Source organism: Tyto alba, unplaced genomic scaffold, assembly GCF_018691265.1.
Source record: "Tyto alba isolate M040663 unplaced genomic scaffold, T.alba_DEE_v4.0 Super-Scaffold_18, whole genome shotgun sequence".
NCBI lineage: Eukaryota > Metazoa > Chordata > Aves > Strigiformes > Tytonidae > Tyto > Tyto alba.
Window position 1 is genome coordinate 10,036,695 of NW_024881280.1, and position 22,801 is coordinate 10,059,495.

The window sequence follows — 22,801 nt, forward strand, 5'->3', positions numbered from 1 at the left end:
AGCTGTGAGCTGCTTCTGCCAGTCAGGAGTCTGCAGCGGTGCCCTATTTACATCCTTTTCCCAGGAGACCATCTTGTTATCTAGCACAGACACTCCATTCAAGCCTTGCTGTTGACATAGGTGCTTTGACTAAACCCCTATGCCTGATGATTATTGAATATAACAATGGTTTCTGGTTATTTTCCAGAATGCTTTACCCTCCACTGAAGGGTACAAAAACAGCAAAGGGACACACCTATTCTTTGCCCACCATGCTGCATATTGTCTTAAGGCAAACTGGCTTTTTTCTAAGGACTTTTCATACAGAGGTGAGGTTAAATAATAATAGTAATAAAGAAGAAAACAAACCAACCCAAAACCAACAGAAAATAAGGAAAGGAGATAATATTAGAAAATAAAACTTGAGAAGACACACTGCTTCTGTCACTCAGCTGGAGACACTGAGAACAGGGTTAGGCAAAGCCCTGCCCATGGACGCATCCAGGACTTGCACTGAATCCAGCAGAATTATTCACGTGCGCATGCGTGCATGATAGACAGAACAGATTTGGTCCTTATTGCTTTGACTTTTCCAGGATGCTCAATTTATTTGTGTATTTCAGGAAACAGACCAGTACAATCAGAGTTCTGTACCTGGGTTCCCCTTCCCCCACCCCGAAACAGAAATAATTGTAGGCTAAAAGCCTCACCCATGCCAGAAGATGAGAGAGCCAAATCCTTTCCAAGGCAAAGGACTCACCAAAATCACCGGGGTTTCACCTGAGTAAGGACTAACTGAAGAACTTCACCACAGTCTGTGACAATTTGCTGAAGAGACAATGAGCCAATTTTGTATTTTCAGACTAAAATAATAGACTGGATGGGGGAATGCTCTTGCCTCAGTTTCCTTGAAAGAGGGGAGTGATAGGATTGGTATTGCTGAGACCATTCCAGAATTTGGGTTACTGTGCAGAAAACTGACTCATGCTTTGCAGTCCAAAATGGGGCATATTTTGTCTTCATTGTCTTGCTACCACCTCTTGTAGGATTTGACTGCAGCATGGAAGCATCCTGATATAACTTTACAGTGCATCGTCTTGTTGTTACTGTAGTAACTTATTACTAGGACACCTTGTGTTATCTTTATTGCTGCAGTACCTGGTACAAATGTACCACTGTTTGTCCGCACACACGGTTATTACTGTCTTATTCCCCAAACTAATTTACTGCAGCATCCTGTTGTGTCTTATTGCTGCATTATCAAAATGCTACTTTACTGCAGTGGCCTGTGTTACCTTATTGCTACATTTATCCTGGTATTATTATGTCAGCTTACTGCCACTTTTTATGGCTGCCCTGCTACCATTTTATTACAGTACTCTATGGGATCTTAGCGCTGAGTTATACCTAGAGTACATTAATCCATTTGCTTTAGCCTAACGCTGTCTGCACAGGCTTGTCGAACCTTCCTAGTGCTTATCTTGGTGCCGTTTCACCACAATAGCCGTGAATGCTCTGGATACTCTATTATCCAAGTAACAGTGTACAGCCATATTTCACAGCCATAGCCCTGTAAGTATGGGAATCTTTGTAGCTAGCTTGCACAGCGTGGACATTGTAAAAGCTTTCCAGACTGCCTTTCCTTGAAACAATGCCATTTAGAACATAAATAGAGGTGGAAAGCTGATTTCCTAACTCATCTTCAGGACGATGAGGTAGTTGGAAGACATGAGACGCTTATAAAGCCGTGGATTACTGCTTGCAACACTCAGTGGGATACTGGTGAGTGTACAAGAGTAGCATCACTTGGAATAAGCAATGATATAATTAAAACGCGATAATTCAAGGATGCGGTTCATGTGGAAGTAGTTACATGTTAGTATCATCATATGTGAAGTAAAAGACATGTGAAGAGCAGTTCATACATGTTCCCAGGAGGAGGCCTTGTCTACTCTCATGTTTGTTTTGGAGAAATTTAGTCAGGAAATGAGGAGCAGAGCTTTTGTCTCTCCAGAGAATATGCAGCTCTGTCCGCTCAGCTAGCCATTACTGAGCAGATTAGCTTGCACGAGTGTGCATTTAAATGGCAAGCTGTTCAGCATCCAGGCCCCCTGATGTACGCCCATATGCATGCTCTCTGTGCCTGTAAAAATTCCCTCCATGCACTCAACTGTTCAAACACAGCATATTCCCCACAGGCGAAACACTGCAGCAGCCAAGACGACCATCCCGCAGGAATGGAGCAGGAAAAGCCGGAGCAGGGCGCTTTGCTCACGGGGCAATGGCACATCTCCAAGCTAAAGTCTGGCATTGCTGCTCGTTGCACACACCATAGCCCAAATTCCACCTGTCCCAGGCACCTGCCAGCATCCTCCATGCTGCAGGACACAGGAATACCTCCATGGAGCTACCCCACCCTTCCCCCAGGAGTCCTGTTCAGTGTCAGGAACTCGCAGCAAAGCAGAGACCCTCTGGTAATGCCATCTCTGCGCCTACCTACACACTGGAGTTCCCTGCTTTATGTGTACGTCCCGCTCAGGAATGCTCTGCAGACCAGTTTGAGGGTTCACAGGACAGACTCGCCTTGGGAAACGCCTTGGCCTAGAGGCTGGGCAGCCCTGGCAGTAGATTAGCTTGGGGTGTGAGAAGCTGTTGGTTTACAGAGCTCCAGTGATGCATGGCAATGGTGGGTTTGACACAGATAAAAACACTGTCAACAAGGCTCTGAGAAGAGCTAGCCTTTGCTTTTTCCTAGGGATGATGTAAGGGGACATGTACGAATGTGCATGAACGGACAACAAGGCCTGTTACACGAAGACCCACTATTACCCGAGGGGACGGTTTGGCTGGGTGGGCAACAGAGGATAAACGGGTCCTGCAAGGACAGCTAAGTGACAGTTTGGAGGGGACCAAGTGTCCCCTTCAGAGGGAGGACACCATGTGAACATACAGGCACATCCATGATGGTTCTGCGGTCCTGGAACTTGCTCGCATCATGTATGTGTAGGATGAATTTGGTCTGAAGACAGACAGCAGGCTTTATACAGGAATAGGCGTGTGTAAAGGACAAATATCATACTCAGTATTCTACTGTACATTCATGCAGGTGTAGAGGGTCCTATGGGCCTTAGATAAAATCAGTAATAGGGAGTTTTCTGGAGAAATAAAAAAAGATGTATCAAAATGAGAAATGGCGTGGGTAAAGAGGGAAGGTACTTTTTCTGACAGAAACTATGCTGGCCTGATTTTGTGCATACATAGGCCTTAGATATTAGAATAATACTTGCCTCAGAAGTGAATATTGTTGATAGCCAGCTGTCTAATTAGCTAGATGGTTTTGCCTAGGTAGGGATACAAACTTGTAGCCATATAGCAATTCTACCACCTGCACAAAAAGCCAATTTGCCTTGGCATGAGTGAAGAAGACCAAGAAATGTCTATTTTCATATATGCTTCAGATCTGAACTGCTTGCAAAATACAGGAGGTTTTGTGGCACTAAGTCAACTGAGTCTTGAAATTTTCCTATATAGGCAATATACTGTATGTGAATGCAGTCCATTTCCCTATCTGCAGCTAGGATACATGGGGTTTTTAATTAAAGTCACTTCAGTTCAGTGCTCATCCCAACCCTCATACTCCCAACAGTTTGAAGCAAGCTACTGGATCATTTCTTGCAGTTGTATTCATGAGCTGTAGGTCAGATGAGTTTTAGCAGAAGCTCATTTCCTCCAGTGGTACAATTTCACTCCTACAATGGTGCTTCTCAGCAGTCAGTGATCTGAGCATTATATCCCAGCTGGGTGTGCTGCTGCTTAGGAAGGGTTACCTGGCATCCAGCACCCTGCCATTCATACCCTGCTTCTGCCTGCCCCATCTCCATCAGTTCCCTCCTCACTGTAGACTAAATTTTGACACCTGCCCACACCAGAGTTGCCTTTCCCTGTATACAGTGAGCAGATTTTGGCCCTCTGCAATCAGAGTTGGAGTCCAATTCTACCTACTCAGAGTAAAGCTTGAACATCCGTCATTCAGTATGTATGCAAAACCTTAAATAAATAGAAAAATCAAATACAATATAAAACAGCTCACTTTTAAATACTGCATGTGTGTGTGTGTTTGGTGCGTTACACATCTAAAACATGACTTTGTGAGCATCAGGCAGGGTCTGACCACATTTGCACTACACGCACATGCAGAGCGATTCCGCCGCCATCAGAGGCTTTGCACTAGGATCAGAGTCTGACTCAATGGGACAGATCCTTAGGTGATGAAAGCCACTCGCCCTCCTGACTTCAGATGAGGATCTGGACACCATCTCTGGATCTCTGGACCTGCTACATGCTATTGAAAGGACACAAGTGATGAACTTAAATAGTGCCTTTTTTTTTTTTTTTTTCATTGCTTTAAAAGAGGAGAGACATAGGAAAGAAAAACAAAGTTAAAGTCAATGAATCTGCAGGAGAAATGCATTTGAGATTTTGTGAGAAGGAGAAGCAGCTTCCAGCAGGTATTTTATTGGATCCAGATGGCCACAAGAAAGGGAGCAAGTGAGATTGCGGTGCCATCTATTACAGCCATGTTTGTGCCAGGGAGAGAAGAGATGAAGGAAAAACACTGATCCCTCTCAGCTCTTCTTCCTCTAAGTTGCGGGGTCTGTTTCCTTAAATAACAAGACAGCAAGCCCTTGCCTTGTCGACCTTCTGCATACGGTGAAGTGCGCTCCTCCAAACCCCGGTCAGAAACAAAGTACCTGCACAGAGCTCGGCGTCCTTACAAAGCTGTGCAGGGAGGAAAGTATGGATGCAAACTGCGAAGAGAGGCGCTCCCCTGGTGCTCGGCTCTCCGCTTGCGCTCGCTCAGGCTCTCTCCCCCGTGGGGACCCGCTCTCCCCGAAATGCCCCGTCCCTGGCAGCGGTCCCAGGCGTCTCTCCCATGGGGCGGTGGGCTGAAGCCGTCAGGAGGACTGCATCAGGCCCGTGAGGCGCTTGCTCGCCAGAGACTTTCCCTGGAGGGAGGGACAGACAGACAGACAGAAGAGACCCAGAGGCGTGAGTGATACCGTGGGATTGCTTGGCTGCGAGTGAGGGGCGGGGGGGGGGCCTTCCCCCAGAGTGGGTCCACCCCAACCATGCCGATGGGCGATGGGGCTGAGCGTGCCCCCGGCACTTCGGGTGCCTGCAGTTTTGCCCTGGGCAGGTGGTTTGGCAAGGAGGTGTTGTGGCTAGTGATGTCCAGGTGGTTAGCGCTCAAGGTTGTGCCGTGGGACACTGTCTGGCGATGATGTTTCCTTTCTCCAGTTTCATGAGAACTGGTGAAAGCAAAGCCCTGCCCTGCCCTACGCTCGCTGCTGCCCGTCCTGCCTATCCCCGGGAACCATGCCCCAGGCTGGGAACAGCTGCAAAACCCAGGCTGCAGGGAAAGCTGGGATGTCCCTCCCACAGCCTGTGAATCAGCATCCCCTGCCCAGCGTCCATCAGAAACAGATATAGGAAAAAAAAGTGACTTCAGAAATAGCTTAGCCTGTCCCTGCCCTGCAGCCACCCAACTTTGCCCAATCCTTGGGCTCTTGTCTCCTTGGTCGCTGCTTGTCCCCTCCTGCCCGGCCTCCCTGCCTTCCCCCTGCTCCTCCCCAAGCCACCATGCAGGTGTGTGGCCATGGCAGCCTTGCTCATGCGCTGCTGGCAGCTGCTTGAGCTTTCCCAGTGACTGTTGTGACCAAGGACCATATCTGAATCCCTTCCCTGGTTTAGGCCACGCAGCCCCTGCTTTCAGCAGCGAGGGAGGACCTACAGCTGGTCTTCTCCATTTGCAAGGCAGCAGGAAGGGTATATCCCCACAGGGGATACTGATGGCTTTGCAATTACCGATGTAACAGTGAAAAATTGTGTCAGGTATTGCACCAGTTGCTGTGTTTCCTTGGTGAGCTTTCTTCTTGAAAAATGGTGTTTTTCTTAAAAGAAGAAAAAAAGTCTTGGTTGAAATAAACATCCAGGGAATACCAGAGAGATGTGGAATACCTAGCAGCTCTTAAACAACCTCCCCTACATTACTATATTTAACCAAGATTTCCTTTGCAATAGAAAGTCTTACTAATTGCTGTTTGAAAGGGTGAGCCACAAAAAGAGCAAGAAAAACAGATTATACAGTGAAGGCGAATATGTGCAAAATGTAGGAAAATTTGAAATGTAAAAATTTAGCAGTTTGTTTGAAATAAGCCTTGTTTAACAAGTTAGCACTCTAAGAAAAAAGGAACATCCACCCCCACCCCCTTTTAATTTCTCATCTCTTCCCATTTAGGGCTCTTCCAGGAGGATGTAGCAGTTCCCTACAGAAGCCTCATTTCGTTACTCAGATGTGTGCCTTTTACCAAATAATTTGCTCAGCTGCACAAACACACACGGCCTAATCTGGCCGGTTTCTGTACATCGGCAGTCGGCTGCTGGAAACACTGTCGTCATTCGGGCTGTCCTGCCCAGGACGAGAGCCACAGTGACGGCTCCGTGGCTCCTCCATCTCTACAACAGAGCTCGCACCCAGGGCACAGCCTGGGGAGGACCAGCTCCCTCCTGGAGCTCAGCAGATGTGCCAGCACCACTGCCATTTAAGGCATGTGTGCTTTCTTTCACTATAAATCAAATTTTTTATTATTCTTATTTTTAAATGCACTTCTGGGAAGCTTGGCTCAGTGCTATGCCAGGAGGTGCTCAAGTCTTCTGCGGGGCAACATGGCAGTGCCTGGGGGGGCTGTGACCCTGGCTGTCATTTTGCTGCTGTTAAGGAATACCAGAGAAAGAGTGCTAAGGAATTATCGGTTCCTGAATCCCATTTATAGGAAGAAGAAGGTAAAGATGTGGATGTTAATTTCTGGAAGAATAATATGGCTGGTTTTAGAAAAAAAAAATGTTAGTTTCCACCTATATTTGGATACTTCCTTAGGAAAAACAAACAAACAAACAAAAAAAAACCACCAAAAAATAAGCCTTGGGTTTGTATAATGACTATTCAGTTAGATTCTAACTAATCTGTGACAGGCAATTCCTCTTGTTATCTTCTCACAGGCAGGCGGCTTGGGGGTATGCCAGCTCCCTGCGTCAGGGTCCAGCGGGGTGAGGAGCAAACGCTGGTCCACATCCAGCCCCAATTTCAACATGCACGTGTTCAAAGAGGGAAGCTGGAAATGCTGGTGCTGGGCCGGGCCAAGAGGAGGGGGCAGCTGACAGAAAAGCTGCCCTGGAGAAGGTGGCTTGTCAGAAATGGAGCCGATGGCCGTCGTTTCCCCAGAGCAAAAGCTCGCTCATGGGTTTCTCGTTGAAGGCAAAGGCGGTGGGCTCCATCTGCAGCTCCCCCATCTCACGGGAAAGGTGTTAGCCCGGGAGCCCAGATCTGAAGGCTGGCTCTGCAGCAAGATTCCTGCGTGCCGGCTGGGATGGGTCCCCGGCGCAGAGCCCCGCTGCCCGGGAGGGTAACGGCGCCAGGGAAGTGTGAGATGCCGAACAGCCTCGCGCGCGGGGACATGCAAACAGATGGGTGCGAGAAGCTCTGTTTTAAGACAGCGAGAAGCAGGCAGCGATGTTGTCTGCTCAGCTGTTGTGTCCACCTCTGTGATAAGACAGATGGCAAAAGGATCCCTGGAATAGCACAGAGGGTGAAAATTTTGGCTAGAAGCAAGAGTGCTGGGATGTGTGACGTTCAGCTTCGTTACTGAAGTGGCCCCCAACTACAGGCATACTGATGGAGGGGATTTTGTTTCAACCCAATGCAGAGACAAGAGCCAGCCTCACAGCATGAGTTTGAGCAAGACAAACGTCTGAGGGCTGGGGGTGGGTGGGATGCAAGCATTCAGTTTGGGATTCTCTCATCTTAGACATCCTCATTAAAACAAAAATAAAGAGGTTCAGGAAAAAAAGGCATTTCATTAGGAAAACTGGCATCTGTTTCCTGTTACTAAAATGAACAACAAGGGAGCAAAATGTTGTGTCCCAGGTGGAAGTGCTGGAGCCACTTGCTGAGGTAAATGAACATGATTGAGTTGCTTTCACAGAACTGCTGCTGGTTTACACCAGTTGAGGGGCTGGTCCACAGCATCTCTGTTTCCCGTTTAGCCCTCCAGGGCTTTTTGGGCACGAAGCCCATCAGGAGACACAAAATGTTTGTGTTAGCCAACTGGTAAAAGCCAGCATGGGCGACAGCTCCTTTGGGATGGCGCAGTGGCTCCCTCCCAGCCAGCCAGGCGTCCCCCCCAGGACCCCCAGCCTGCTCGTCTACACCCGCCCGCCCCTGCTCGCCGGGAGCCCCTCCAAGGCCAGGCACCCCAGGATGACACCAACGTGCCTTGGTGTCATCGCTCTTCTGTGCCTGGAAAAGAGGTGGCCAGGTGGCCAGGCAAGGGTGGCCTGTGCCCGCCTGAGGCAGCAGAGGTGAGGTGCACCCTGGATTTTTTTGTGATCCTGCAACCCTTCCCCGAGCCTTGTGCGGAGTGGGTGCCTGTCTCAGGTGGAAGGCTGCTCTGAGAAGCTGGAGGTGGCTAAATCAGGTCACAGCTGGGTGCAATATATGCCAAAAATGTTCAGGCCCAAGAGGTCATGTTGGGTCTCATCTGACACTTGGCCTGGATTCCCCTGGGGAGATCTCTGACTGAGTGAGGACGTTTTGGATTATTAGGATGTGCAGGTTTGGCACAAAGGACACCTAGCTTCTGTAAAAAGGTTCAACCAAAACTGATTTTTTCTTTCCACATCTTTGTTTAGCATGAAACCAGTGCCTGCCCCCACATTTCTACATCTCCTTTCCTCAGTGAAGGAAACTGTCCACAACTCCTGCCTTATTTCCAGGAGAAATTTCATCTAGGCTGTGCTGTCAGGGAAATTGGAAAGCATATGATTTCAAGCAGAGCACAACTACAGTGCTTTTACTCTGTTGTATGCATATGCTGAATAATTTAAGGCAAGATTAGAGTGTATGTAAGGAGTAAACTTTTTACATGGGGTTTAAAGCTTATGAAGAAATCCCCAGTCCCTCTAGTTGCGAAATATTTGTCACTACTAATTAGGGTTATGACAATTAAAAACCCAGACTGTTGTCACTCAAACAGCATAGCACAAGCAGTAGGGCATATGTTGCAAAGCATATGTTGTGTGTCTTGTTGGATGCAGGAAGGCTTTCTTTTCTCTCATTCCCTGCAAGCAGCTGAGCTGTAACACAACTTTCAGGCAAGGATCATGTGCAGCTTCACGGCTTCTTGCTAAAGGTAACGTCCAGTTCTCTCCATGCAGCTGGATGAATGGGTTTTCTTTTATTCCCCTGACCCCTGGCATGACAGGAGCCTCAGTTTTCAGAGCCAGTGTAAATCTGAATTTGGAGTAACCGAAGGAAAATGTCAGTTAGTTCTTAATAAACCTTATGAAAGTGCTCCCCAGAATATGACTTGCAAGTATTTGGTCCATCCTACTGCTTGGCTACATGTCAGGCAGAGGACCAGACCTTGGTACTTGTGGACCATCAGGGCTTTCACTGAGGCTCAGTGAAGTGAAGATTAACCTGCAGGTCACAGGGGACACTTAGCATCTTTGATGGTTGAGCCTTTGCTGAGCAGCTACTAAACTAAGGTGTAAAATGCAATTAGCGATTATTTTAATGAAGCGGAATTCAGCAATTCAACATAGGCAAGAAGCCAAGTAACAGGGAAAAGAAATATGTCTGGGTTTTGACACAAAAAGGAGACAGCACTCCTTTCAAACCTCCTGTATGAGTTTCCCTCTTGTTCTTTGCTTTTATCTACCAAAACCAGCACTTTGCACAGGTAGGAGAGCAGGCAAAGGCTGTGAGCTATCTTTTTTCAAAAATTTTAAACAGAAAGTTTAGTTTTGTCCAGTACCTGTGGTTTCACACAATGTTAACGTGCTCTGCCCAGCACAGAGTGCAGTTCGTGTCTAGCATGCAGACATTCACCACCAGCAGCATGCACGAGCCAGCACTCCCATGCACACTGCCGACAACCTACCTGAACAGCCGGGAGGGATTTATCCCACGGGGAGCTTTGTAGCTGCAGCAACGGGGGAGAGGAAGCACGTGGGGAGCTTCTGGTGTGGCAGCACCGGCTCCCCTCTTTGCCATGTGAATACAGACCAAAGCGCTTTCATGCTGACTGGTCACCTCCGCACTCTCCACCCACCCCGCTCAGGACTTTGTCTGCTATAGCTGACTCCACTTCTTGCTTTCCACCCCTCTTTTGCGCTCAGGGCTGTCCTTTTCCCAGCCTGTTGCCCAAACTGCTCCAGCCAGGAGCATCACCTTCCTGGTGGAGAAGCCATTTGGGGAGCGGCGCTGCCCTGTCTCTCTGTGAGACCCCCAGCAGAGAACCGGGGTGCGTCTGCATCTCCACTGGAGATGAGCAAACCCTTCCATCAACTCGAACCTGAGTTTTTTCACATGGTGACAGGAACTGCTCAGATTTCCTCCATTTTAGCTAACACACTACAAGAACTTTGGCAGCGGGCAGACAACATCCTGCAACCAAACTTTACTTCTGAAGAAAGAGACTGCCAGGGCCCTAGCCCTGCCAGCACTGTTTGGCTTTCAATGTTATATTACACTGCAGATCTTGGGGAAATTTATTTTTGTGTCATTTTAAAAATATTCTTTTTATTAGATTTTTTTTTTTCATGAAAAGATACATTGCAAACGTAAAGTAACATAAATTAACGACGGTAAATATGAAACAGAGTTAAAAACATAAACAATAAAGGAAAATAACTTAGTTCAACACAAAATAAACACAGACATGTAAACTATGAACATATATAACATAAATTAGCACACAAATGTGGTGAGCAATACCACCAGTTACACACTGACACAGACTGAAAACAGGAGCTGCAAAGTGGCTGTAGAGGGTAAGCAGGGGAGCAGCTGCTCACCCATTCTCACCAGCACGGTCCCACGAGTTACCCCCAAACTCCTGCAGAGTGGGCCCCACTCCTCCTGTAAGGCTTGGCTGACAAGTTACTTGAACTTCTCACCATCACTGCCCATTGCAGCGAAGCTGAGCAACCACGGGTTAGGTTCCTACATTTGACACTGCTTTTTTTCTCTTCCAGCTTATATCACTATGGGAACAGATCAGAGCTCCAGTCCAATTAAAGCCAGTGTTGTCTGCACCCATTTTATTTTTTGAGGATTTCCTGCGTATCCTAAGCGAGGCATTGCACTTTGCTTTGAGCAATACCAGCACACCACTGCGTATGGCACAAACCAGAAGCTGACACCACTAGCCCTGTACTCACCCACTCCTAGAACAGTTTCACAACCGTTGGAGGACTTCTCTACCATCCTACCAGCACTGTGAGGAAGATCCTCTTCTGCTGTGGAGCATCCTGGGCTCCTTGTATCTGAGGATGTGTTAGAGCCAATTTTGGCATTAGTTGAAGCAGCCTACGGATGGCTTAAACTTGCCACACTGAAGAAGGGTCCTTCAGCACAGCCCTGCCAGGTCGGCAGCCTTGGGCTACAGATCCAGGGCCTGTTCCTCCCTCCAACAAAAAAGGGGAAGACAGAGGCACAGATGGATCACTGCAGCCAGTATACAACGCTTTATTAGAGTGTTTTTTCAAGCCATCTCAGAAAATGCCCTTACTGCATGTTGCTGCTCTAGCTGTTCTGTTCTTCCCTTTGTGTGCAATGGACTCTGTTTAACCACCTTCAGCGGGACTGGGAGCCAGGTGTGCAAATATCTTGCATGGTCAGAGGAAAACAGAAACACCACTGAAACACCAGACCCCTCTGGAGTATCAGAACAAGCTTGGCTGAAATTGCAGCAGGGATTAAGCCCACCTTCCCCCCAGGCACCTTGCTAAGGTCCTGGTTCGGTATCTGCAGCTAGCTGCTAGACCTGTCTGCAGTGGGAAGGTACCGACTTTTATCTTCCAGAGTTTGTACGTGGCTGGAATAAAAGACAATAAACGATTAGTAAGCGTACCCTGAGCTCCACAGAGTGCCTTTCATCCAGAAGGATCCCAAAGCACTTCACAAACCGTACACACAGGGATCACTCACCCACCGCTGGAAGGTAGCGACCTTGGGGACGAAAGGCAGCTGCCATTCTGCAGCACTACACAGCCGTGTTTGTAGGAAGGGAAGTGAAGAATAACTTACCCACTAGAAACAATGAATATTTATCCTTCCAAGGAGCCCCGGTGTACAAAGAGGCTATGCAGCACACATGCAACCCACCGGTTACCAAGCTGACGAGCGTGCAGCGTAAGCCTGGACAGCGCAGTCATTTTCCAGGGAAGGCAGTGTGCCGATGCCAGCAACAGACGTGGTGCATTCAAGCACGCAGCAGCCCAGGCGTACCTGCTCCACACAGGCCATGCGCCCGGTCCTCCGCAGCGTTGGGTGCTGACACTGACTAGTTATTGCACGTAAGAGAACAGACAACAGGTTGTGGATGTTGACTGGATCCCTTCACGTTTGGGGTACATTCTGATGCTTTCGATCACTTATGTACTGCAAGTGCTTTTTCCCAGTAAAAGCCAGTATTTGTTAATGACTGGAGTAGTGGAGAAAGCACATTTTCTTTTAGAATAAAGTATCTTCCAAAGATAAAAATAACCCTTTTTCCAGATATCTTTTACTGGTGCCAAATCTAAGAAACTTTGGCACCCATTCCTATATCCTTCCCTTCTAGATGTCTCTTTGGGTATCCACTTCACCAGCATCTCAGCATATCACCTTTTTATACTTTCCAGTTTTTCAACTGCTATTCTCTACCTGTAACAGCTTAAACCTTTGTCTTTATTACGCTGCAGACATATAACCTTTGTCTTTATTATATTGCATGTGAATACTTTCCATGCCCTCAAATGCTGTTATCTATTTATGCAAGCTGGTAGAGCTGGGAAAGTGAAAAAGTGGGAAAGCTGGTAGGTATATGACAGTTCTATCAGATTATCAAGGAACCAGTTAAAAAGAGAGCCCTGATGATATCAGGCAGCAATTCTTTCTCCAGTCTTATGCCTTCTTCACTGTGTTCATGGTTAGTATTTGTAATACATCACAGTGACACACAGCTGTGCAGAATACCAGACAGTTCACCTGAGAAAGATAAGATCCCATCAACACATTTCATGCGTGTGACACCATACTCATGAATTAAGAATAGGACCAGAACAGTTCGAGTGCGACTTGGACTCTGATCCAACAGCAGACAGACTGAGAGGACATAAAAACCAGCACGAGGCAGTAGCAGTGGCCAAGGGATGAAACTGAGGATCAGGAGGATGGGAAAGCAGCATCAGGGAAAAACAGGGGTAACAACATGGAGCTGGAAGACTTCTGACAGCGTGTAGGAAGAGACAGCCAGGCAGGCAGGGGAGACACTAAGGCTCTCATAGATGTATAATGAATAGACACACATGGAAATGAAACTAAAAGTGGGACTTTGGTTTTCACTGGGTACTGAACTGGGATGCACTTACAGTCCTGAGCCAAGGTTAGCTCAATCTGAAATAACCAAAGGATACCAGAAAACTAAAGCAGAGGAAATGCTACCATGACAATGCCCATTTGCACCACTGCAAGGAGAAGGAAGGTGTTCTAGGCTGCAGACAGAAAGCATCCTGGCCACTGAGCAGGACAACTGTATCAAATACAAGACCTTCGGCTCCATTCCTATTCCTGGAAAAGTCATACTTGCATGAGAAACCAAGGTGGGACACTGGCTCCACAGTCATTAAGGATGGAATGTGGGACTTTGCCTGCAATGCTTCTGGTTGAGCACACAAACCCACCCTGCTGCTGCTAATGCAAAGACTAGGGCAGCTCCTGCTTACCGGCTTCTGCCTTCTGCAGCTCTGCCTCCGATGGTTAATGAGGCTGGGCCAGTCTTTTTATTCCGTTATTCACCTGTGTCTGGGAACTGAGACAATCTTCAGTGCTCACTGACTTGCTGTCCTGTACAAAATGTTCCATCCATAAGTATATTCTTAATCTACAGTCTACTTCCCACGCAGCTTGAACACAGAACACCTCTTCCTTTACCTTATTCTCTTTCTGCACTGAGTTGAATTTACCACTTGGAAAAGCTCTCTGCTTCTTCATACCTGACTCCTCGATACATTTCACACCACATCTCTGTATCTGATGTCTTCTACTGTGCTGACTGTAAAATAAATCTCCCAAGTCCTTCAGTGTCACTACATACTCACATTTCCTCTAGGACTTAACGGGAGGGCTCCTTTTCCCATTAAGTATTACACTCTTTACCAACTGTAACGATGCAAGATAGAGTACAGCCTGCAGAGCATCACCTGCAAGCGCAGGCTGTCGGCAGCCACGGCAGGCGGGCGCACCTCACACCTCCGCACGCACTGCGCTGGGCCGCTGCGGATTAGGAAGGGGGCAGGGGAAACACAGCGAAAGGGATTTCCCACAGATTCCAGCATCCAGACCAAAGCCTGGCATTTGCATCTCTGCCCCCCCACCCCCAGTCCCGTGCAGCCCTCTCTGGCAGAGGCTGTTCAGTTGGCCTGGAGCTGCCGGGTCCTGCCATCGCTTGGGCTGAGTTTCAAAAGGGGCCCTGGCCAGCAAACGCCTCTCGCTTCTCCCAGGTCGTGCAGCTCTTCTTTCTGTCCGCAGTCAGTGGAAGAGATGCACAAGAGCTTCTTTACCTTCTTCAGGTAAAGAGATTTTTCAGTCCGAGAGCATAACAACTAACAGTGTGCAACGTCAGTTGGTTCAGACAGAAGTTGTAAAAATTCTGAATAAACAATGTACCACTGCTCTGACCACTCTCTTGTCCTTTAAAGCACAAAGATTGAGAACTCTGATCCTCTCAAAAGCTGTACATGTGTGTGAATCTTTTGTTCTTCAAGAAATGTCAGCCGGGAATAAAATGCAGAGATCTTCTCAGCATTGGGTCACCACCTTGATACTGTGTCAGAAAACTGAACACCAGTTTCCTTATAGGGAAAATTCCTTCCTTGGAGTATAGCCATTTTAGGAAAGTTTGAATTCAAGTCTGTGTATCATGGCCCAAGCTTACCTAAGCTACCTGCCGAGGCTGGTATCCGTAGGTTTAATCCCTGTTATTGCAGGAGTAACCATTGCTGCTTTTAGAAATAATACTCAAGATGCTGCAAGACACAACAAAGGAACCCTCTCCTGTTTCCCCCTTTATTAAATATAAATGGCCACCAGCACAAGTTAGGCAGAGACTTGGTGGCTCCCTTTGCAAGACAAAAACAGCAGTGGTTTCCCTAAATGTACTCATTAAAATACATTTTCCTTCTACTCCTGGCTCTGAAGGATCATCTCAGCTTATGAGAACTAAGCTTCTGTCTATCTGATTATTAAGTCATTTCTAAAGCAGATGGGAAACTACAGTGGTTTAAACAGCTAGGCTGAGACTGCATGGCTAAAAATAGTATAGAAAGGTCCTTTTAATTAGTAAGATGATCAAATATGACAGAAGAGAGAGATGTAGATATATGGATTTGTGTGTATGTGTGTCTTTAAAATTAAGTTATTACCTCAATACCAGGTATTATTTATAACATATATGATACATGATGTCTGATTTTTATGATGCCATTTATCTTCACTTGGGAGAGAAGACAGGCTAACTCTGCTTTCATAATGTCGATTCTTGCTGTATTCAAAAGGAAAATTGTAATAAGATAAACCTGCCACCATGCGCAGTGCCATCATTTTTTAAATGAGGTGGATTAGTAAGTGCTCCAATGCAATAGACTGTCAGATCTGCAACTCCCTGAGATCGACCCTTCCTCCGGGCCCCCGTGGAGAGCACGGGAGAGCCAGTCTAGCTTTATACCTGTGATTTCAGGGCACAGGAGCCCAGCAGAGGCCCACAGGGGTCGGGGACTGTGATGTCTATCCTACCACTGTGATGATCACATATTTTTGAGGACTTCAAAACCTGAACAAGGGAGGAAAGAGATCAGCTGTCCCTCTGCTCCAGCAGCGCTGGGCGACGTATGCCCTGTAGTGATCTGCTCCGTCACACAGAGGTGGCCCTTTGGTGTTCACCGGATGACTGAGGACCGTGACATTTGGTCCTGGGACCACACAGCTGCTGCCCAGACTGTGGTGGGGGGCTGCCACAGGGCACACACGGACACCGCAGCTGCAGGCTTCAGGCAGGTGAGCTGAGGAGGTTGCGGATGTCCGGCACGCAAGGCGCTGGGTCAGACTGGTGTGCCCCTGTTCTCAGGGGAACCCAGACAGGTGGGCACTGCAAACTCTGCCCTTTGCTACAGGAGGACCTGACCAGCGGTGGGTGCAACCCCCTTCTTGGCCATTGCACAAAGGTATCAGCTGATACTTTGAAAGGACCTGGAAGTAAAAGATGAACCCTCACTGCAGTGAAAATTCTCCTGCCAAAATCTTGCTGTCAGTGTTTGGCTTAATGCGGATTGGAGAGCACCCGGCTTCCAGAAAGATATGGTGCGAAAACTCGGTGCATTCATTACTTGTGAGCTGCCTTCTCCTGGTCAAAAGTACCAAGCCAAGGAAGATAAGACAGTGGGCCTTGTAGGAATTAAGAGCGACACGCAAAATTAAAAAAATCCATAAACCTCTGTTCTTTCTTATTCCCCACTGATCCCCTTGAAGGTGGCTGGTGGGGCTCCATGGTGTCTTTCTCAAGGATGTCAAATGGTCTGGAGTTAATCTCTGTCTCCTGGGTTGTGACTCTGAGATGAGCAGGAGCACTGTGGGTAAAATTTCTTCCTCTTTCTCTGTGTCTGCTCTCCCAAAGCCAAGCTGTACAGCTTTCCACCCAGTGCAGGAGAACAATTTGGAAGCACTGAAAGATTTTTCTGGAGAGGGATTTAACCCAAGTAAGAGACAAAAAGTCTGCAATATTGTTTGCAATTAGTCAACAAAGCTTTACAGTTTCTTTTTCTGAAGTGTTGTATTTTTTCCCTGTCTTTCTCAAACAAGAGATGGAGAGATCCAAGCAATTAGAATAGGCAAACCTAGAGAGTCTGACTTTTTTCACTCAAGTGAAGACTCACTGTCTAAGAAGCCTGGCATGTCTGGCATTCTGGCTACAAACAAGCCTTCTCTGGTATGGAAAGCATCCCTGTAAGTACAGCATCACGAGGAAGGAAGGGATCATGAACCTCCACCTTCACGCTCCTGCTCTGGCTCTATGTCACATTGTTAATGGAACCAGGTTCCCCAAATTTGAGTACAGTGATGCAAAAGGAAACCATAACATCACTAGATATGTTTTCCCTGTGTTGCTTATCACAGCTGAAAAGTTACAGCAAATTTAATCAATAGTAACTGCTTTATTTGAAGAAACAATGAGCTAAAAATGATTGGGGGGAGGTTCTCCATAGGCCTGAAGTGCCAGGATACGATAGGAAACATATATGATGCTGTGAGAGAATTTGCAATGCATTTTAAAACACACTTTAAATATTCTTATGACCTTACTAACCATGGTGATGCAGAAAGAACAAACACAGCCAGGTCACTTTATTCCCCACTGTGTTTTTAAGCTGTTCCCCAACTAATAATTTTCCTAATGTTTTTGCTGAAGGACATATGTCTTTAGTCAAATTATGTGCTTGAAATCTGCATTTAAATCTTGAAATTCAAATGCAATTTACCTTAAAATTAATGTTTTTATCCAAACCCAAAGTTCTGGAGTGCTGCCCCAAGTTTTGCATCATGTTTCCACTCCCTGTGGCTCTGGGAGGGCTTCCCCCTGGGTGAGTGGGAAGGCTGCCGGGCGTATCTGTCTGGGGCTGGAGCATGGGCTGCTGTGGCTAGACTTCAATGACCTCAATTCAATCATTTCCCAAAATGCTGGGTCACACGCCACAGCCAAATCTGAAAATTTCCCCAGGGTTCTCCTGTGCCCTCCCAACGCCAAACAGAGCAGCACAGTCTGGAGGTGGCCCAGGTCTAGAGGCAGTTTATAGGAGCCACTACTTCATGTCAGCCTTGGCTCTCTAAGGCAAATAAACTTCTAGCCCTGGTTGTTTTGGACGCTCCTCTTAGAGCCACCACTAGAAACGTGACCTCTTACTATTCTGTTTGCAAAATAGGCTTAGGGCTCCCCCCTTGAAGAGAGCCAAGCATCAGAGCTCTGTTCCAGTCAAACCTTAAGCATATGCTTAAGTTCAGTGCGCCTGTGCAGGGTCAGCTTGAATATGTGATCCTGTAATGAGCAATCACTAAAGCAGAGTGGAGCTCTGGGAACGGGAGCCGCTGTATTGCTCCACTCCTACACAGTCGGGGAGCTGCAGTGCAATTTGGAGAACTAGAGCATGCAGAATTAACTTCATCTTAATTTAGTCCCCTGAGTAGGCCATAAAGTTACCACTTTGGTAATGCTGTCCTCTGAGGACATTATGACATGCCAACATAGCGACTATTTTCTCATCTGATGGTAGTGACAAACTGCCATAACGCAAAGTATAAAAAATTCAGACCCTTCCTAGTTCTGGTAGCTACCATGCCATCAGAGGACAACATTTTATATCTGTATTAAGAAAAATGAAAGAAAATGTTTACAGTATGCTAGCCAGTAAGAGAAAAATGAACTAAAGTGCCAATCAATCTACAACAATTTTCTTTACAGGTACTTACATGATAATTCTACCATCCCAAACTGAGCTTGTCAAGTTACCGTTCAAATCAAATGTAAGAGAAAAATCTGTCCTTGGTTGTGTTACTATAAACCCAGTCAGTCTAGTAAAGTGAGAGTTACTCTTCCATGTATTTGGCAAATCTGGGAGCAGAATTTACCGCTTGGTGTAAATATTTCTGCATAGTTTGTTTTAAAAAAGTCTTGCCTATTCGTCTTTCTGGCAGACTCTTAGAAAGTAGTAAATATGCAGATGGGCATAGTGATATATTTTGTATCAACATATTTTAAATGTGTGCATATGCATTAGCTATATAAATACATTCCCCAGGAAGTCTGCCAGTGGATATACTACAAAGCTCCGCGTGTTACATTTGGGTTTGCTTGTGCAGAAGCATGGCAGCATCAGAAAGAACCCCTCTAGTCTTATTTGCTCTACGACAGCTCACACTTACCTGTGCAGTTTCCCCTTTTCTCTCTACATGTACAAATGTTTTATATTTATATGCCATGTGTATGTATATGGTGTATATATAAGTATACATACATACACACACCAATGTAAGCACATGTACTGTATATACACATAGTCCAATGCCTTCATTATAAAGCTGTTATAAAGACATAAGAAGGTCTATGAACTTTCCATGAGATATTGTTCTGTACAGTAGCTTCTACAGGCATCAACTGCTCGACGGCTCTCTGCTGTCCCAGTATCACCTCACAACTAACGATGGCCGGTACATGAAGACCCCATAGCAGTATGCCAAAACCACACGACGTATCAAGTCAAAGTGTACTCGATACTGAACAACACAAGAGTCATTCCCCACTGACCCAGTTGCCACATTTTCAGCTCTAGCCCTGTGCTTGCTCTGTGCCACCCCACGCACACGGCCTGTCTCCCGCTGTGCTGCCCGGTATCCCTGCTCCTCCACCCCACTTGCAGCACCTGCCTCTGGCCCTGCTCCTTCTCCCTGCTCTTCCCCATCTCTAGAAAATCTGCTGCACACGTGGATCCCTGAAAGCAAGTGCGGTGAGTGGGTCTTGCCCAAGCTCTGAGGTCCTGCCCTGGGGGCTGGAGAGAAGCAGCCCCAGCCGGTGCCCAACGCTGCCCTGTGCTGTAGCATCCCTCCACAGCCCGACCAGCTTCCCCCACCTGGAAGGGCTGGCTGGAGGTTGGAGACTGGTGAAGGACAAGAGAGGATAGGACATTTGTCTGCTGCCCTTGAGATCCCACCATCCCCTTACCTAAAAGGTTTAACAGGGTTATGTTTCTTGCTGTTACTGCGCTCCTTTTCCGGTATCAATATCATGAACGAGTCAAAGGGTATCACCCATCACTATTTACATGAGCACTGACAGACAGGGGCAATGGAAGAAGCAGCTGCAGTGCTGTGGGTGGATATGTATGTGTATATATATACGGTATCATTAACCATGCACTATATAACCACATGGATATTGTTGCAGTGGTGCTATGAGAACCATGCTCTTCTACTTCATTGCGCAAGGAAAAGCCACAACAAATACTGCGGTGGGAACACAGCAAAAAGACAACCTTGCGTTTAATTCTGGACAAAAATCAATTTGCTTTTGCGGTGATGATAAGCTAGAATGAGCATTATGGAATTCTGCTTCCCGCCTCCCCCCTTCTTTAGAGTTACTATTTGGATGAGCTGCAGTATTAAAAGAGAAGCTGCAAAGATGCTAGCTGCAAAAATAAAGGATGAAATAAAAAGTCAAGCGTCCACATTCCCCCCAATTAAAAATGAAGTTCTGAGGAAAGGGAGGAGGGAAAAGAAAAGGAACTTACCACACTGCGAGTGAACTTTTCTAGAGAAGTTCTACGACCTTGCTCATTCTCTGGCTTAACAGGGAAAAAAGTGGGGAGAAAAAAATACAGAAAAAATCCCTTCAGCTTAAATGCAGTTTTTCAAACCAGCAGCAAAATATAAGGAAGCAGCAAGGGGTAGAAGTTGTTAAAAAATGTAAAAAGCAGAAATCAATGTTTGCAATGGCAAACATAAGAAACTAAAACCCCTTAAAGAATGAGAGACATCACTACTTTTACTCTTGGAGAATGTCACCTTTTCTCCTGTGAGTTTTTTGAACAGTTCAAACAGGTCTGTGCATTGCTGTGTCTCACAGCTATTGGTATTGATTTCTTGTTCATTGGATTTTCCTTCTGTGGCTGTTTGAGCTGGGACCTCTGATTCTGGTTAACATCTGCCAAACAGCTGATTGGAGGCTCCCATCTACTTGCTTAGCAAGATGAAAAAAACCACAGTAACTTTTACAATATTGAAAAGCAATGTGTGAGTGAATACAGCGCTGGAAGAAAACCACCACTGAACTCATTGCCAGGGAACTTACGCTCCTCTATCTTTCCAGAGGATTGAAGCACATTTCCAGTAAGTTTGGCTACATCAAAACACAAGACAGCACATGTATGTCTGTGCAAGGCCATGGAAAGATACAGGCAGATTTGGGGCACTGGTATTTTTGTATCTGGAGCACAGGACTATTCATACGAAAGAAGACATTCAACTTCACTGTGAGAAGACTAGAGTTTGCATCACGGCTTTATTAACGTATCCCTGAGAAGGCTGCTCACTGCAGCACTTCATTCATTTGGCACAAGGGAGATCTAATTGTCACTAACAAGGAAGAACTAAATAATTGATTGGCATGCTTGCTGGAATATCTAAGAGAAAAAAATGTTACGGAGAAGAGAAGAAACTCAATAATATGAAGGAAAGCTCAATGCAGTCAGAAAGCTACGGGCACTGCTGATTTCCAGGAGAGAAACTTCTCTTGATGTGGTAAGCCAGCGAAATGGTAAGATGGAAGCAAAACTGCAGTGAAGGTTATAAGGAGCTACATATAAGGGAAAGCCACAGTGATGCTGGTGCATGACAGTGCACTGGAAACAAGCATTGCACTAGAGGGGCTCATCAGAGGTGCCTACCTGCCACATATGCCACAGATTCAGCTGCAGTAACAACCCCCAGGGCAGACCACCCATTCAAAAACCATATACAGAAAATGTAAGGAAGTCAAAAGCATATCAGATAAGTTGGATGAGAACTTCTGTAGGTGAGTCTAGGCAAAGCCTTTTGATACTTCTGCATGTTCATCACAGCTGCCATAATGATATCTACAGGGCTAGTCTGAAGCATCCCAGGCAGAGATGGGGCTGATCCTTCCTTGCTGCATTGCCAGAGGTGAGACCAGAACATCAGGCCCTTTTAAAACAAGCAATATTCTCTGTCCAGAAGAAAGAGACAAGTAACCTCCCCATTATAACCAGTTGAGGAAGCCACACCACCAACTCTGATGTCCCAAAAGTGGCATCAGAAGCACAAGCTAGAGGCACGCTGTTTTAGCAACGCCAAGGATGGCACCAAGGCCTCAGAGCATGTACCAAGCAACAAAGCTGACTTCCTGGCCGGCAGGGAGGCAGTAATGTACCCAGTCCAATGCTTCCCAAAGGGGTATTTAACATGCACTAACCCAGGGGTTAGCTGCCTCTCCCTGCACGTGAGAGGAGAGGGAAGGGAAAGCAAGCATCAGCCTCACTTTTCTGCTGATTGTAACAGCAGTGCAAGTGCTCAGAGCATCGCAGATCCCCTCCTTGAAGGAGCCTCAGAGGTGTCCCCGCACCCCGCGGCAGCAGAGGTGACAGAGGGAGGCTGCAGTCCTGCCTCCGGGGCTGAGCACGTCGTGAGGAATGGGACCGAGGACAACGGTGCGCAGCCACGCACTGGCCTCCGCGCCTGTCTCCTGCACAGGTGGCAAGACCCACTGGCAGCCGAATTAAAGACACACATTCACTCAGGAGGAGAAATACCTAGACAAAAGACAGTGTTCTGCAAGGCTCCCTAGGGGAGCAAGGCACTTGGAGTCTGCAGCATCGCATTGTTGCAGGCTGGAAAATCAGTGTCTCACCCAACTGCATTTTAAAGCGGAGCTTTGGTGTGCACTGGGGGCAAAGGAGAGCAAGCTGCTGAAAACAGGCCATGCTGCATCCCTGCACTTGCTGACAAACTTTAGCATCTCTGTTTTTGCTACCAGCAAGGTGATGCAGCTTCCCACCCAGCCGGAAGGCAGGACGGCGGTCTCCAAAGACAATGAGTGCCTTGTTGCGGTGCTGAGAGCTCGTCTAGCACAGGGGGCCACACACAAGGCTGCTTCCCTAC

The 22,801-nt window shown here is 46.9% G+C and overlaps 1 protein-coding gene across 3 annotated transcripts in view; it reads right to left on the reverse strand.

Moving 5' to 3' along the window:
• Positions 1 to 557: 557 nt before the first annotated feature.
• The window catches only part of RGS6 (regulator of G protein signaling 6), a 292,354-nt gene continuing 270,110 nt past the window's right edge, over positions 558 to 22,801 (reverse strand). The window contains exons 17-18 of one of the 3 annotated variants that reach the window (XM_042790726.1): positions 20,416 to 20,469; positions 558 to 4,985 (exon numbers count right to left, since the gene is read on the reverse strand). In XM_042790726.1, the coding sequence (XP_042646660.1) occupies positions 4,935 to 4,985; positions 20,416 to 20,469 (105 nt within the window). In that variant the 3' untranslated portion in view covers positions 558 to 4,934. Of the gene's footprint in view, positions 4,986 to 10,661; positions 13,073 to 20,415; positions 20,470 to 22,801 lie in introns of those variants that run through there. The other 2 variants (XM_032984584.2, XM_042790727.1) reach the window with 2 other exon arrangements.